Raw genomic sequence first — 17,920 nt, 5'->3', positions numbered from 1 at the left:
CAGACACATACTCAAAGGTCTTATTGACTTTGGGTGCATAATCCGTGGTAGGACCAACCCCTTCCCCTCCCCCCCCCCCGTGTATATTTTTGAAGACACTGTGCACCAGGCAAGGCTCTCTTCCTAGTATTATGTTGGTATCATAATTAGTTCATATGTCATCCTTTTCTTCCTTATTTCCCCCTGCAGTTTTTACCAAACTGATTCATTTTGTGTCTGTAAGCTCTTCAGGGCCAGAACTATATCTTCTTATCTGTCTGTAAAAAGCATTCCAAAAGGGGACCCTTACCCTAAATGGGGTCTCTATGGGCTACCAAAATACCACCACTTCTTCTACTAGTCAGAATATACACTGTGATGCATAAATAGGAGTAAGTACTTCACTGCTGCCATACCCCTATCTCTGCTGTGAATACAGTACCAGAGATAGAAAATAATGTGTTAGTTCAGAACATGGTTCATACAATACTCTCAGAGTCTGAAGATCCAAATATAAATGTAATACAGTCAGAGGCTGCAAGCCAGGCAGTTATGCACATCATCATAGGAGCATATCCAATAGCACAGAAATAACTAAACATGCAGAGCCCAGTTTCCCTTCCATTTTTATTGGTGTTAATCAGGAGTAACTCTGCTAGAGTCAAAGCAGTGACCATTTCACACTTCCCTGGTCTTGCCAGTGATCCAGGTCTGAGGAAACCTCCTTCCTGGATTATGAATATCTGCTTCCTTCTGTCTCCTACTGAATTCCATCCCTTCCTCTGCCACTCCTCAGCCTTCCTCCAGCTTAGCTGATAGATACCTCCTTTCTCTTCCCTCTCACCTACTGCCCAGCCATGCGACCTCTTCCTCCCACCACATCACTCTCTTTCTTGTTTCACACCACATTGACATTAGTGCCTTTCCCTTCTACTACCTCTTCTACTTCACTTCTACTTCACCTCTTGCATCTCACATTATGTGTTTAGTGAGATTGCTAAACTTTATGAGATGCACAGAGAACTCTTTGTAGCAGGGATGATAGCTGTCTTATGGTTCTGGAAGGTGTTGAGGGCATTCAGGGTGAAATTCAAACCCCTACGGAGGGCCAGCAAAAAGTATCGGCTCTACATTAACTGGGCTTAAGAGATGATAATTGGAACAAAGGACCCATATAGGAATTTTGAAATCGACCTCTATATACCATTAATCAACAAATGATGTCAGTGAAAGCAAAGAGAATCAGTTCCATAAATACATAGACAAGTGATTTTAAAAAATTGTTGTACATATGCGTCATCTTCCCACATTAATCTCATACCACTGTTTCTATATTTTCCTTCCTCTTAAAGGCAATTCCACTTTAGGAAAGGCAAAAGATCTTAAGCATCCCTTGTGTATTGAACTCCACTTTTCATAAATCCTCAGTGGGAACATCAAGATAGAAGGAAATAGTATTGTGAAAGTATTTTATTCTCAGAGGGTAAGAAAAAATATCTCTAGCTCTGATTACTTAGATGTCACTGGAGCTATACCAGTTTATACCAACTGTAGATCTGATACAAAGTTATGGAAGGTCAGGTAAGAAAGTATAACAATTAAATATAGTAAATACAACAACACTGAACAGTAAGAAGTCTCGAACTCCCGCGATTGGCTGGATTGAGAAAAAGAAATGCACCCCCTTCTATACACAAGTAAGAAAATACCCGAGAGAATAGATAGCTCTGAAGTAAATGGAATCAAAACATAAGCAATGCTTTATTGGAGTATCCTGTGGCCAATTATATTGGAAACTATTACAAACAGATTGAACAAGACTCTCTTTTAACAGAGATATACGGTAACAACAGTTTCTTTCACTTTTTGGAAACAAGTATTTCAACCATAAATCAAGTAAAACATCAAAATTATTCATTGCAACACCATGAAATACAATAATATGTTTTTAAAAACAGTGAAGAAATCTACTCTTTATACAATGTTCTTCAGAATTCATTAGAAACTTTTTATAAATTAAAATAATAAAATGAACCTTTTTTCATTTTACAAAGCAACAAGTTTTAAAAACAAGTATATCTTACTTAGAATTGCCAATAAAACTGGGTGGAAACAAGCTGAAAATATGGACACCACCAAAAATACACAAGCAACCATCACCTCTTAGGAAGACCTTCTGCTATAGAAGGTGCTATGTTAATTGTACATACAGCTTTAAACATTGCAATATACCACAAATAAACCTTAATAAGGTTAAAAACAGGACCCTTTGCAAAAAGGGGTGAGTTGGCAAATACCAATTCAGTCTCACAAGTTACAGGGAGCAGTAACTTCAGTAGATATTTGACATAAATCAGAATCTATTTTTGCTTCCCCTCCCCAAATATATGTAAACATTTAAGAGAATTTTAAGTAATTCTTGAAAATTAACCTCCCGTTTGGCTTAGAAGTGAAGAACTTCCTTTCTTCACTTTTTGCTTAGGATAGGATTTAATCATCTCAATGTATTCTGTTTAGGGAGCTGAAAGAAAAACTCATTATGTGAAAATCCACACCACTCCCCCCCTCAGTTCAGTTGTAGTACAGCATATTGCCAAATCTATCCAATAGGATATATATTATTTCCATTTGGTTTAAATTCTTAAGACTTGTATTCTCTCTTGTTCCATCACATGAAACCAAATTGCTTATTTATTATTATTTGAGGCACAATAGGACCTCAATTAGACCATTTGCTATAAAGAATTGTTCTTTAGATGTTGTGTCTGTAGAGGTTTTACATGATATTCATAGATTTTCAGAGCGGGCCCAAGTTTTAGTGCAAGTCCAGTCAATACATCATTTCTTGTCATCAGTAGCAATGATTTGCCGTCAATTTCCTAGAAAAAGAATTAACAAGTAATTAAGAGTCACATACACATCTTCAAGATCACAAACCTATTCTCATCAGACAGAAGAATACTAAAGAGGATCATTCATGAAGAACAGAAATACTAAACTCTGTTTTTTTCATAAGCTGTGTACAGCTGTACAAATGATGACATTTGCTGAAGGGCTGATTTTCAAAGCAGCCATTGACTTTGGCACCTCTAGAAATCCCGCTATTTATTCAGCTGTATTGCTAGAAGCATCCATATTTGAAATTTTTCTGTTAGTTGTTTCATATTCACAGATGCAGACAAATGTTTTAATTATTACAGCAGGAAGGGTGGTCTTGTTGCAGTGACCCATGGTGAAGAAGATGTGAGTTAAAGTCTGGTACATCGATGACATCTTTATGATCTGGACACATGGCCAAGAAACACTGGAGATATTCCACAGAGATTTCAACAACCTACACCCCACCATCAACCTCAGCCTGGACCATTCTACACGAGAGAGCCACTTCCTGGACACCACCGTACAAATCAACAATGGAAAATTAGACACCACTCTCTACAGAAAACCCACCGACTCATCCAGTTACCTACATGCATCCAGCTCCCATCCAGAACACACCACACGATCCATCGTCTATAGCCAAGCCCTTCGATACAACCGCATCTGCTCTAACCCCACTGACAGAGACCAGAAGCTTCAGGATCTCTACCAAGCATTTATAAATCTCAACTACCCACCCAGAGAAATAAAAAAGCAAATTGAAAGAGCCAGACGAATACCTAGAAACCATCTACTTCAAGACAGACCCAAGAAAACCAACAATAGAACACCACTTGTCATCACCTACAACCCCCAACTTAAACCTGTCCAACACATTATCAATAAACTACAGCCTATATTGGAACAGGATACCATACTCAAAGAGGCTCTGGGAGACAGACCCATAGTCTCCTATAGACAACCACCTAACCTCAAGATGATTCTTACCAACCACCACAGGACATACCACACTAATACCAACCCTGGTACCTTCCCTTGCAACAAACCCCGTTGCCAGCTTTGTCCACATATTCATTCTGCTGATACCATTATTGGACCTAACCAAGTGAGTTATAAGATCAAGAACACATATTCCTGCGCATCCAGAAATATAATCTATGCTATCATGTGCCGAAAGTGTCCGTCTGCTATGTACATTGGACAAACATCTCAGACACTTCGCCAAAGGATTAATGCCCACAAAACAGATATCAGACAAGATCACAAAGAGAAAACAGTTTCTTGCCACTTTAACCAGAAAGGACACTCTCTAAATGACTTAGCCACCTGCATTCTGCTACAAAGACCTTTTACATCTGCACTTGAAAGGGAATCCTCTGAACTGTCATTCATGTTAAAATTCGACACTTGCCAACAAGGACTTAACAAGACTTTGAACTTTCTCACCCATTACCAAGACAGTTTCCCCAATTATCACCTGTAATACCATTAACTCACAAACATCCCACTCTCCCTACCTTAATATCAGCAATTCACAGACACTTACCTTCCTTCCTCCCCCTTCCCACCCCCCCGCATCCCCCTTCTGTTCTGCAATGTGATTTGTCCTTTTCATATTTGTTCATTTTTTTTAATTGTATCCTTTGGTATATATGGTTGTGACTACTTTCTTCCACTATTTGATCTGAGGAAGTGGGTCTGGCCCACGAAAGCTCATCATCTAATAAACCATCTTGTTAGTCTTTAAAGTGCTACATTGTCCTGCATTTTGCTTCAACTACCCCAGACTAACACGGCTACATTTCTATCACTATACTGTTTTGTGTGATCTTTGGCACATCACTCTCTCTCTCTCTCGTCTTCATTCCCTGCCATTTAAAAGTAGGTCAGATTTCCTTTCTCCCTTGCTTTGTCTGCCCTATCTATTAAGAGTCTATGTCACTTAGGTGCATTTGAAATCCCACCAAAAAATCTGAGGTCACTTTTACAAATTTGCCTCTAATAGAGCCAGGAACCCACATTCCTTAAGTCCAAGTCCTATGTTTCCATCACAAGACCAGCCATCCTTCTCACACAGCACGGTCAGTCTTTCATTTGTGCCAGGGCCGAGCCTCAGCACTTTAGGCTTGGCAGTTCATAGCCCTGGTTCCTCTGGGTTTGCTGCATCATGTATGAATGTAAAACAAATTGCTGGAGCCCCTGCACCTCTTTCATTACAAATTAAGCACTGACTGCAAGAATACTGTGGCTCAATCCACAGAACGTCAACTCTACACATGTATCAAATAAGTGCAATTAGCAAAACCTTTCTGCATCACACAGTGTAGCTGGGGTGCTTTCTAAAGTCAGCAAGTCCCAGAGAAGTTTATAGCCGCACACAGTTTGCTGATACTGTTTTAGCTTCTCCCCGCCCCATAAAGACAAAAGCATTTACTGATCTGAAATCTATTAGGAAACACCTAAACCCATTTCACTCTTTATACTCATTGCTATTTGCCTATAAAATAAATATACATAGCTAGGTATCAAAATGTACTAAGCTGTTAGCATTTATGTGAAGCAAGAAAATGACCCACAGGAATTCCATTGATATTTTGCATTTAGATCTTCCAGTGCTACATTTTTCCTTACTAATTGAAATAAATAAAGCTCGTCTTCAGCATGTGAACTTCAAAGTCCATTAGCAATTGGGTTCACAATTCCAACCCAATGAAAAACATAAGATTCACGGAAGTGCAAGTGTTCGTTGGCCTAAACTCTGATCATTCTTCACTTTGGATAAGTATAAATAAATGCAAGGTGCATACAGCATTCACAACAATTTTATAGACAAAATAGATGCATTAATGATAGCCCGAGAATTAACTGACATGTCTATGGCAGCCGCAAACAACAACTTTGGAAGAACTGTTTATAAATATTTGTAATTAGGCCACAGCAAACCATAAGTAGATTTTGACTGAAATCTCCTCCACAGCCTTATGACCTTGTTTAATCTCTTAAATGAAGCTCATTGTAATTTATTATTTCTGATATCTCATTCTCGAAACACAGTAGCTGTCTCTTACCAATTATTGTTGAGATTTTAATGCTCAATAATAGTTTCTACTCTTTCTTCTCCGTTCATCACAATTCTCTTTGTAGTGGTTTTGATGCCATTAACTATTTTGCTGGTCGTTATGACTGATTTGAAGTTTCCTTTCCCACTGTTGTTCAGTGACATGATGGAGGATGAAGAGCAGCCCCCAATTCGCTGGGAACCAAATGAAGTAAATCCGGTCCCTGAAATAGGAGACACTCCAGCAATAGAGACAGAGTATCCTTCACCACCTCTGCTTCTTCTTTTTCCATGGAGTCCTCGCCGAATGCCAGACATGCCATCAAGTAGATCATCCCAAAGTTTTACTGTAAAGGAGTCCATTCCTGTAAATACATCTGTGTGGGGGGTGCTGAACAGGAATTCAGAATCAAAGTAACTACCATCCCTGTCTTTCGCTCTACCTCTACCTTTCCCTCCACTTCTTCTGTCTTTCCCACTTATAATTCCTTCACTAGACATGTCATAGACATCCCGTTTTTTGGCATCAGATAAAACCTCATATGCCTTAGAGACTTCAATGAATTTCTTCTTTGCTGCCTCTCTGTTTCCTGGGTTCTTATCAGGGTGTACCTTCAAAGCCAGTTTTCGGTATGCCTTTTTAATGTCATCTGCAGAGGCATTTCTTTGAACACCTAGAATGTCATAATAATTCACCATCTTGCCAGCATGGTCTCAGCAGCAAAATTCAGTCTCTGTCCTAGCAACCACTGGCAATTCAGGGGAACTAATTCCTTTTGGAATTCTCTCTGTCCCTCAAGTTTATTATGGTTGAGTAATATCACAACTTTTTAAAAGAAAAACAGGTTTGTATTAAAATGATTTACCAAGTATCTCCCTGTGTCCCTCCATGTGTTTAGTTAAGGTATCTTCATGAGAGAGAGACAAGAAACACTAGCTATTTTCCAAATAACCCTCTGCTTTCAAAACAGTCCTGAGGAGGCATTTGTTGGAGGTGGGATTGTGACATCAGAGGTAAGTCAGCTAATAACCATACTGAGGACTTTTGTTCATTTGCATACTGCAATCTCATTGTTTAAAATGCTGTGACCATGGTTATGAGGAGTCAAATTCAGCAGTATTGATATTGAAATATAACCCTCTGGCTACACAAGAGCCATGAATATTATTATAATTTTGTAGTTGGCACTAAAAGTTTTGCTTTATCTGTTAAATATATAAAGTCATAACACATGGCAAAGGGTTACATGCATCAAGTCACCCACACATGCCAGCTTCATTGTTAGAATTTGTGTTTTCATCTGCTGAAGCAGTGCAGACACACTAACAAAGCTCTTTGAATTCAAGCCTTGGCGATATGTTGCAGTCTATTTTAGTGTCTCGCTCTTTGAGCCAATCCTTCAGAATGTTTATGGCTCATGTTTTCTGTTTCAGTATTTTGCATCTTCCTGCTTCTCCCCCCCAAACTCTCTCACAGTTACAGCAACCCCTTCTCTGCTAATTTACTATTTTCACTTTTTTATAGTAATTTCTTCCACTGAAATCAACTTAAATCTGCTGAAATCAGAAAACTATTAAGATTTAATAGTAGCAGATGAAGTATAAGCACCTTACATCAACCACTTGGACTATCAGTTAAAATACACCTTTTTAAAATAATGTATTTTTCCTCGTATGAGACACACAATATGTGAGTGAGATAATATCCTGTATTGGACCAACTTTGGTTGGAGGAAAGGACAGGGTTTAATGCTTCACAGAGCTCTTCCTTAGATCTTTTTTCCTCATCTGTAAGACAAACTCCAGTGTCAAAGCACCTTTGAGCCATTTATCAATGTATTTTATGGATGAGGATCAAGGGATATATTATAAATGCCGTTACAAAAAATGTGGACTTAGTTACTATTATGCAAAAGGCAGAATTTGAGAACAAAGCAAGGGATCACATTTTCCAACAATTCCCTAATACATGTGTTGTAGCTAACCACTATACAAAACAGTGACCCATGCACTCCCTCTTCTAATGGAAGCAGTTTGGTGGAGAACAAAAAGTAAGGCAAAGGGTTACATGGGATGCTTCTCTTCACACACACACATTCACCTTCTCCCTGCGAGTGTGGGTGGGAGTGTGTGGAGACAGCCACATTATATGCATGCCTGCCCATTCCTGCCCTTAGGAAACTTCATAAGCAGGGGTGCAGACAGCCTCTGTGGACCCCTAGGCAAGATTGGAGGGAGAGGGTGGCTCTATGCTCCCAGAAGGAGTGGGGCGTCAGGGTAGAAGGAGTGATGCCAGGGCTCTGCACCACCCAGAGCACACTGCCACCCCTCTCCTCCCCACCAGCCCTCAGCACCACCTGTAGCACAGCGCCCTGCCCCCGGGCAAGTCCTCAGAGCTGACCAGAATGCAGCGTGCAGCATTCCAGCAGTGATTTAAAGGACTCAGGGCTCAGGCCACCATAAGCCCCAGACATCTTTAAATCCCCGGGCTCCAAACCAATTGCCCTCTTTGCCTCTTACCTGTCAGCAGGCCTGTACATAAGTAAGAGTGGAAAGTAGGGATGCTAGATAGCAGGTAATAGAATGGTCGAGTAACCGCATGGATTCTTATCACTTACTCGACTATTGTATAGTTTCCGGTGACGGGGCCAGCAGCCAGTGTGTTCTGGCCCCATTCCGAGGGAGCCCCCTGCCACCTTGCACTGCTGCCTCTGTATCAGAGGCAGCAGGGTGGAGTGCTAGGTGGGAGCTGGTCCACAAGGGGAGCCAGTTTAAAAACCAGCTCCCCTTGCAGTCTGGCTGCCTGCCTCCCTGTGCTGCTACCTCTGATACAGAGGCAGCAACATGGGGTGGCAGCAGCCCCTGTCCACGGGAGTCCCAGCTCCCCGCGGACAGAAGCTGTTCTAGCTTCAGTCTGCAGGGAGATGGGACCCCTCATGGACAGGGGCTGCCTCTACCCACAGCTTCACAGCAGCCTGTCCTTTCCACTCCTCCCTGCCTCTGATAGTAGTTGAGTATATAATTAAGCTTAGCCCTGAGATAGCTTTAACTTATTGTGAAATTTCACGAAGGATAGCAGAGGACAGCAGCCAATGCCAAGCAGCTGGTGATTCCTCTGTGCAGCTGTACTTGGGTTCTTGAGGATACAGATCTAAGGACCCTTGTAGATCCAAAAATTAGCAGAAGCCCACATAGATAAATAGAACCTTACTGATGGGCAGCCTTCATCACAAAACCACAAGAGCAGTCCTATCCTCCTCAAAATAAAAACAGCACATAGCACTTCTAAACAACCTTCCATCGGGTGATCTCAGAAGCTTTACAGATACTAAGTAGAGTCAACCTCACAAGAGCACAGACAAGTTGGCAATTATTACTGTTGTATTAATGACAAGGCAACTGAAGCACAGAGAGAGAAAGATTCTTGACTGAATTCCCATAAGCAAGTCTGTCAGAGTCTGGAAGAAAGGCCAGAGCCCCTATACTCCTCAGACTGTGAGGTTCTTAATCATAAAACCATCTTTGTGGAGTGGTGGAAAGGAGTCATGGGTGATGTTATTGACAGTGGTAAAGTAGTAACAGTCTCAGTCAAATCTTGTGTCTGTTTGATTACTCATCTTTAAGCGTAAAATATGCTGAACAGTAGCTGTAGAAAGAGGCTCCTTAAACCCTTCCAGAGAATTACCCAAAACAAGGCTTTTTTCCCCCCAAGAATGAGACTAAATTTAGCCACTGGACTGCACTCATAAATCATAATCAGCTAGGATTTCATTTTTCAGGCTTTGAGGTCAGCTAGATTAACTCAGTAGCAAGAAGCTAATTTTATTCCTTATTGAAAGCCACTTCTTTTTTTTTTTTTTTTTTGAAAGCCTGAGTTTCATTTTAGCATAGAATGACTCGATGCCAAACAAAGAAAGGTAGGGCAGAATTCGGATAGGCTTCGTGTCTGCGAGAGGAAGAGTTTAGAGCTGCAGCTTTTGAAATGCTTTATAGAGGTCCTGAAAGGATGGATGGGTGACTGGGGTGTGAGATACAAGTTTGGTATCAAAGTTTAGAGCTATCTTCATTCAATGACCAAAGTCTTTTAGTGCAATTCAGGTGCATCAGAAAGTAACAGGCAAAGAGGCAGCTTATAGGTTCTAAAATATGTTAAACCTTTCTAAAATATGCATGCTATAAATGCATCTTTTATGCCAAATTAAAAAGGGGATTGCTAAATTGTATGGTTTTTTTAAAAAATGCTTTATTTATACATGTTATAGAAATATGGTGCATATATAAAAAGATTCCAGATTTCTATCTTCCCCTTTAAAGTTGTTCTTATCAGCTGCAGAAAACAAACAAAAAAAGCATTTATTTTACAAAAATTGTAGAAATCAAGCACAGAAAATAGGCAGAAATAGAATGTCATGGAAGAGATTATTGCTGTGTAGTTCTGACAGCCATAATTTCTATCTGACCTGTATTTTGTAATACAGGCAGTCCCCGACTTACACGGATCCGACTTATGTTGGATCCGCACTTACGAATGGGGCTCTCTCGCCCCGGAGCTCGCAGGCAGCGGTCCGCCACCTCGACCTCCGGGGAGAGAAAAGCTGCTCCGGTGCTCCTGGTCTGCTGGGGACCATCTCCAGCAGACCAGGGGCACCGGGAGCAAAGCCGCCGCCACGACGGGTTTGCTCGCGGTGTCCCTGGTCTGCTGGAGACGGTCCCCAGCAGACCAGGGACACCGCGAGCAAAGCCGCAGCTGCGGCGGGTTCCCGCGCTTCTGAGGCTTTGCTCTGGCGGGTCCCGCGCCAGAGCAAAGCCTCAGAGGCGTGGCACCCTGTTGCTGCGGCTTTGCTCCCCGTGTCCCTGGTCTGCTGGGGGGGGGGCGCAGCTAGTGTGCCCCCCCCCAGCAGACCAGGCTTTTGTTGTGGACCCTGGGGCAGAGCAGCTGGGGCGCTGCTGGTTGGTCCTGCAGCGCCGCTCTGGGCACTACTGGACCAACCCGGCAGCACCCCAGCTGCTCTGCCCCAGGCATCCCCAAGTCAGCCGCTGCTGAAACTGACCAGCGCTGACTACAGGAAGCCCGAGGTACAATTGCTCTGCCCTGGGCTTCCTGGAATCAGCTGCTGATCAGTTTCAGCAGCAGCTGACTTGGGGACTTGGGGTTCTTAAGTTGAATCTGTATGTAAGTCAGAACTGGCGGTCAGTTTCAGCAGCGGCTGAATCTGGACGCCAGTTCCGACTTACATACAGATTCAACTTAAGAACAAACCTACAGTCCCTATCTTGTACGTAACCCGGGGACTGCCTGTATATCATATCCTGAACTAAATGAAAGATTAAGCTTTTAAGAAACATCCTCATGAAGGATGCAGAGAATAAAAACAAAACTGTTCCAAAGTAGGTGAGTTCCCATATCTTCATTATGGAGAAAAGATGTTCACAGAAGAAGAATTGGTTATTTATTTGCTCTTCTGTTAATATACATTTTGGTCTAGGTATCAAAAAAAGAAGTTGCACTAGGACCTCTCCTCCAGATGTAATAAACACCCACTGATGTTACTGACCCTGAATTCCAGCATTCTGGAAAATCAGGGTAATTAGCTAGGTGTCTAAATACTAATTTCAGTGCCTAATTTTAAACATCCAGGTTTGAATGTTTGGGGTTCAGTGATCAGGAACAGTGCCAGACCAGCAGGCCTGGAGATTCATTATTTTTAGCTACCAAAGGGGCAGGCACGTAAAGGCCAGTTCTAGTACAAATTTCCCCATGCTGCACCACTGCTGCTCCTCAACTGTGTGCAAGTAATCTAGTTTCAAAGGCTCATTCACTCATTAACCTCACAGCTGACAGACTGTTAGCTAGCATGTCTGTCAATACCCTTCCTGGTGATGATGGTTACATGGGTCCTTTTTTATAAGAGAGACCAAATCCATTCCACATGGACCAATGATTTTAGGTCACTGCTGTGACTTTTGTCAGTTCTGAACTATGAATCAAGTGACCTATAAGAGAAAGGCTCAAAATTCCATTAACAACTTATTGAGTGACCAGTCCCTAGGTGCCTTTTTCATTGATTCTGTCACATCAAGATAGCTACTCTGGGAACCTTTCACCTCCTATGGCATCACCGCTTCTACTCAGATACCAGAAATGCAGGAAGAGTAGGTTGCTCTAGCCATCACCTTCTTTCCTTTAATATAAAAAGCACACCAGAGACTGTGCTTCCTCTCCAGTAGCCCACCCAAGGAAGATCAAACATCTTTCTCAAGGCAATTACAGGCTGGTAGGTCTGTCTTCAGTACCAGGCAAACTGGCTGCAACTACACTAAAGAAAGGAATGGTCAGACATGGAGATTAACATAATTTATTGGGGGAAAAGTTAACCTTTTTTGTAAAGGGAAATCATGCCTCACCCATTGGCTAGAATTTGTTGAGAGGGTCAACAAGCATGTGGACAAGGGGGAATTTCTGGATATAGTGTACTTAGATTTTCAGAAAGCCTTTGACAAGGTCCCTCACAAAAGGCTCTGAAGCAAAGTAAGATGTTGTGGGATAAGAGGGAAGGTCCTGTAAGAGATCAATAACTGGTTAAAATATAGAAAACAAAAGGTAGGAATAAATGGTCAGTTTTCAGAATGGAAAGAGGTAAATAGTGGTGTCCCCCACGGGCTGGTGTCGGGACCAGTGCAAACATATTAATAAATTATCTGGGAAAAGGGGTGAAGAGTGAGATGGCAAATTCTGTAGATGATATGGAACTACTCAAGACAGTTAAGTCCCAAGCAGACTGTGAAGAGCTACAAAAATACATCACAAAACTGGATGACTAAGCAACAAAATGGCAGATGAAATTCAATGTTGATAAATACAAAGTAATGCACATTGGAAAATATAATCCCAACTATATGTATCAAACAATGCTGTCTAAATTAGCAGTTACCAGTCGAGAGAAATCTTGGAGTCATTGTGACTAGTTCTCTGAAGATATCCACTCAATGTGCAGAGGCAATCAAAAAAGTAAACTGGATATTAGGAATTATTAAGAAAGAGATAGAAAAGATGACAAAATATATTGCCTTGAGATATAAATCCATTAGATGCCCACATCTTGAATTTTGCATGCAGACGTGGTCACCCCATCTCAAAAAAGATATACTGGAATTAGAAAAGATTTAGAAAAGGGCAACATAATAGATTAGGAGACGGAACAGCTTTGTATGAGGAGAGATTAATAAGATTGGGATTTTTCAGTTTGGAAAAGAGAGAACTAATGGGTGATATGATAAAGGTGTATAAAATCATGACAGGTCTAGTGAAAGCAAATAAGTGTAATTTACTCCTGATAACATAAGAACTGGAGGCCACCAAATTAAATGAATAGACAGCAAGTTTAAAACAAACAAAAGGAAATATTTCTTCACACTACAAATACTCAACCTATGGAATTCTTTGCCAGAAGATGTTGTGAAGGCCAAGACTATCAGAGGGTTCAAAAAAAGAACAAGATAAATTCAGAGTCCATCACTGGCTATTAGCAGGTGTTCCTTGTCTCTGTTTGCCAGAAGCTGGGAATGGGTGATAAAGGAGGGATCACTTGCTGATTACCTGTTCTGTTCATTCCCTCTGGGGCACTTGGCATTGGCCACTGTCAGAAGACAGAATACTGGGCTAGATGGATCCTCAGTCTGCCCAAATATGGCCATTCTTATGTTCATGTAGCAGAGCAACATGTTGCTGCTATTCAAGAAGGCCAGTGCTTTCTCCCTATTTCCAACTGTTCTGTTTCCTGCTCACTTGTAATGACTTTAATCAGAGAACCATTCCCCAAACCAAGAGAGTAAGTCTCACAGGCAGCAAAGCAGCACAGAACTGAACTTGTGGACATAATTCTTTGATAGCATCTTAATTCTGAGGAATTCGGCATTTTATAAACATTAACAAACTTATCCTCACCACACCCTGAGAAGGTAGGGCGGTACTATCTCCATTCTACACATGGGGAAGCTTAAGCACAGAGAGTTTAAGTGACTTTCCTGAGATCAAACAGAAAGGGCTGTGACCAAGCCAGGAATAGCGCTCAGATTCTTCAGCTCCCTGTCGAGCACTTTGATCACAAGAGCAGCCTTCCTCCAGCTACATGTCCTGTAAAATGAAGATATCATTTAAATAATAATCCCAGTGCTTGCCACCCACAATGTTCCCTTTCTAGCAGACTTGCCATGTACTAACCTTTGTACAACCAGCCCCCTATAATGAACATGTGAGGAGTCAAAGGGCAGTGACAGTCAATTAAAACTGATTTACCTGCTCTTGAAAAGCACGGGCTTGTTCTTCAAATCCTGCTGTTCTGAAGTAATTTACAACATCGGTGACAGCCCAGTCAGCAGGGTCAGGGGGTCTCCCATTCTCTACTGAACTACAAAATGCAAATTGAGACAGGTAATCACTGTGTGTGTGCATATTATATGCTGCCTCTGCATGCAATCGTCTTACTTTCCTCCCCCCGCCTTCCCCCACAGAGAGAAACATCTTGCAAGACCCTCTTAAAAAAATGTCACTCACATTCTTCCCTACTTCAAAGACCTAGTGTCAAGGACACCATAGAAAGGCGAGATACCTCTCCAGCCTGGCCTACACTGGGAGTTTAGGTAGAACTTAGCTGCATTAGGTCAATTTTCTAAACAATGACATTAACCCCCGATCTGCCACCATGCCCAGACTAGAGATGTTAAATTGCGGTTATCTGACTAATCACGTAGTCGATATAATTTGTATCGACTACATGATTAGTCGATAGAACCACTCTGCAGAGCTACAGGGGAGGCAGCTCCAGGAACTGGCTCCAGTCAGAAATGAGCAGTCCAGGCGCGTGCTGGCTCCGGGAGCCACCTGCACTGCAGCTCTGCATTTTTAATATAGTAAGAGCTGCTGACTATATTTAAAATGCAGAGGTGCAGCATCCTGGACCAGCGCAAGCCAGGACTGCTCGGTCCCAGCTCATGCTGAGTTCAGCAGCCCCTAGTCATGGTGGGCAGCAAGGGGGTGGAGAGTAGGGGAGGCTGTTGAGAAGCTTCTGGTCATGGCAGCCAGGGCTGGCCGCGTCCAGGGCTGCTTCGCAGCAGCCTCCCCTACTCCCCACCCTGCTGCCTCTGAGAGAGGCAGCGGGAGGGAGCAGGTGGCACCACAGAGCCAGTGCTGGGGGGAACCAGCTTTTAAGCCAGCTCCCTCCAGCACAAGCTCCTGTTTCCACAGAGGCAGCAAGGGCAGGGGATGGGGGAGTGAGTAGTTGATACTCCAGTCAACGACTTGCTAACAACCCTAGCCTGGACCCCCTCCCTATCATGCCTGCCTGCCAGCCAGACATCAAATGAAGTCTAGATGCCCCGCTAAGAACTCTGAGGTGTATCTGCTGCATAGTGGCTGCTTAAAAGCATAACTGTGGCTTTGTATGTAGCACATCCCTCTTGTCTTTAGACAGGACTTCCTTTTATTCTAACATATCAGGTTCTATGCTCTACAATGCATCTCCTGTAAAGTCTGCCCTCCACTTTTTGTTACAGCAGGAACAGCAGTGAGCCTGCTGCGCATTCTTCCTGCCCTGCCAGCTGTCACAAATCCACAGGTGAGAATGCAGGGGTGGATTTACAATGAAACATGCCGTGCTCTGGCACGGGGTCCCCCCCAACAACACGGGGTGCCCAAGGCTGGGCAGTCCAGCACCAGGTCCAGCATACACATACACGTCAAGTAGGGGGTGGCCGCTCTGTGGGAAGGCAGTCCCTTTGCAGAGAGAGTGGGGGGCAAGAGAGCAGTGAGGCTCACCTGCAGGCTGCATCCTCAGGAGAGCTGGCAGGAGATGGCAAGCAGCCTGAACACAGCAGAGCATGGGGCAGGAAAAGTTATTATGTTTTATTTTATAAAGTGCAGTTATCCAGCGCACTTTACACTAGTTAGCTAATGGTACAAACAATATTTGGAAAGATCTTTAAATGGTCAGAGACCCTCAGCAATTTTCAAGTAGTCTGTGGGAAAAAAGTTTGACTACAAAAACGATCAAGGTACCTCAATTTATGTTCATTTACTTCATATTACATACAATACACATACAATACAGGAGGAGGATGAAGAAAAAAAGAATGAAAAATGGGAGGGGCAGGAAGCATGAATGTTCTTTTTCACGGCTGGGTCCCTGGAAGGGCACAGGGCCCCACTAACTCTAAATCTGTCACTGTGAAAATGGACTAGGGATGACCTGTTCAAGGAGCAAATGCAATCCACCCACTTGGACAGGGGCGGACTGGAAACAGTGGGTACATGCATCTTCAACTTTACAAAATGGGGTGCTAAAAAAAAAAAATCAACCTTTACAAATTCACCCTTATCTCTCAATGTAAACACAGCCTCCCAGGAGAATACATTAATGGAAGTCCTCAAATTGGCCAGATCAGGTCAGTAGAGACTCCTTCTCATGTATGAGCTGAGCGTGCTGCCTTCCCAGGTCTCTCTCTCCAGGCCTTTACTGTACTTGGAGCACAAGACCTACCAAGTTAGGAATGGAACACCAGTCTCCCAAGACTTTGTTTGCTATTTGTTTTCTCCTACCAAACTCCATTCAGTCGATTTCAATATATTGCCTTTGATTTCCCCCCATCTTTTCCTAAACTAGATTGTGCTTCCTGGGGATATCCCTAATGGAATGTATACACAAACCCTCTTATTAATCACGGATGCATCTGCACCATGATTAATAAGAGAGCACCGTACATGCTCCTGTTCTACAAGTCTTTCAAAACAGCATTTAAGACGTAACAAATTATGGATTTTCTAACCAGCTAAGAATACCAGAAATCATCTGTTAAACACAGTCAGAACTGGCTCCTTTCTATGGCTGACTTCAGGCAATTGCTTTCAGCAGCAGCAGCAGAAACAACAAATCATTCAGAATGGTTCCCATTGGTCATTAATTCAGAGTGATTCCAGACAGCATTGCTTATCCATAGCCTACCTTCTTATCTCAGATAACCTTTTTGGCTCTGCAAGTTGTTAGTAAAACCTGCATGCAACTAGTTTGACTTTGGCTTTCATCCAGTAATTTAAGGAGATGAACAGCAAGTAGTCACTCACAGGAAACACCTGTTTTTATAAAATGCTTCTACAGTTACAGCTTTCAATGTACAAAAGTTTAGTCACGAATATTCTCCATTTTAACAGTGCCATCCTTGTCAAAGACTCAGCTGTAGCAGCAATGAGGAAATCACAAAAACTAATATGCCTGTATTGTAAGATTTACCTGGCCTTTAACTCAAATAATTTTTGTTTTTCTTCATGTAAATCATTGCTCTGGGGTGGGGCTGGCAAGGAGAAGTTCAGTGTGCAAGCTGTCCTGGGAAAGAGCACTACACCAGCCCTCTCTCACCTTAGCAGCTTGGGGCCAGGTGAGAAGCACCTCTCCATGGCTGCTGCAGCTTCAGCGGGCACAGCTGAGGGAAGGGTGCATGTCCCTCAGCTGGGGCAGGTCCAGGATCTTCTGTACCTTGCACTCCCCTGTCAGAGTGAGGAATGGAGCAAACTGTGCACTTTCCCCTCATTCCCTGCTGAAGGGGAACAGTCAGCAATGTCCCCGTATGAACTGGGGGGTAGAGGGGGTGGGGGACATCCCCAGCCAGCCCCTTTCACCTGGCCAGTGAGTCTGTTCTTTTCTATATAGCTTTATAAGAAGCAATCCATTGTGGGCACATCCCATTTTCCTGGCACAACCAAATCCTGACTTTCTTTAAGTTATGATAAGAAGAAACTGTATACTAAATTTGGTGGCCGTAGTTCTTATTGCTTAGGAGAAGTTCTTGAACAGACAGACAGACTGACAGGCTCTCAGATATATAGTAGTTACCTGAAATCAGGCTAAACACTTTGGCTGTGTCTACACTGGGCCACTTATTCCGGAAAAGCAGCTGCTTTTCCGGAATAACTTGCCAGCTGTCTACACTAGCCGCTTGCTTTTCCAGAAAAGC

The 17,920-nt window shown here is 42.7% G+C and overlaps 1 protein-coding gene and 1 pseudogene across 4 annotated transcripts in view; both read right to left on the bottom strand.

Moving 5' to 3' along the window:
• Nucleotides 1–1,712: 1,712 nt before the first annotated feature.
• Nucleotides 1,713–17,920, bottom strand: part of SAMD13 (sterile alpha motif domain containing 13) — a 34,159-nt gene continuing 17,951 nt past the window's right edge. For all 3 annotated transcript variants that reach the window (XM_089780484.1, XM_006120290.4, XM_006120292.5), the window contains 2 exons: nt 14,214–14,325; nt 1,713–2,858 (listed from right to left, as the gene is read on the bottom strand). In XM_089780484.1, the coding sequence (XP_089636610.1) occupies nt 2,715–2,858; nt 14,214–14,325 (256 nt within the window). In that variant the 3' untranslated portion in view covers nt 1,713–2,714. The remainder of the gene's footprint in view (nt 2,859–14,213; nt 14,326–17,920) is intronic.
• Nucleotides 2,653–10,547, bottom strand: LOC149523923 (dnaJ homolog subfamily B member 6 pseudogene; annotated as a pseudogene). The gene is made up of 2 exons (XR_016350259.1): nt 5,928–10,547; nt 2,653–2,858 (listed from the first exon to the last, which is right to left on the bottom strand). The product of XR_016350259.1 is annotated as a dnaJ homolog subfamily B member 6 pseudogene (transcript).

The sequence above is a fragment of the Pelodiscus sinensis genome, chromosome 9 (genome assembly GCF_052426305.1).
Source record: "Pelodiscus sinensis isolate ZL-2025 chromosome 9, ASM5242630v1, whole genome shotgun sequence".
Lineage (NCBI taxonomy): Eukaryota > Metazoa > Chordata > Testudines > Trionychidae > Pelodiscus > Pelodiscus sinensis.
The sequence above is the reverse complement of the archived record's forward strand: the minus strand, read 5'-3'. Positions and strand labels throughout refer to the sequence as shown.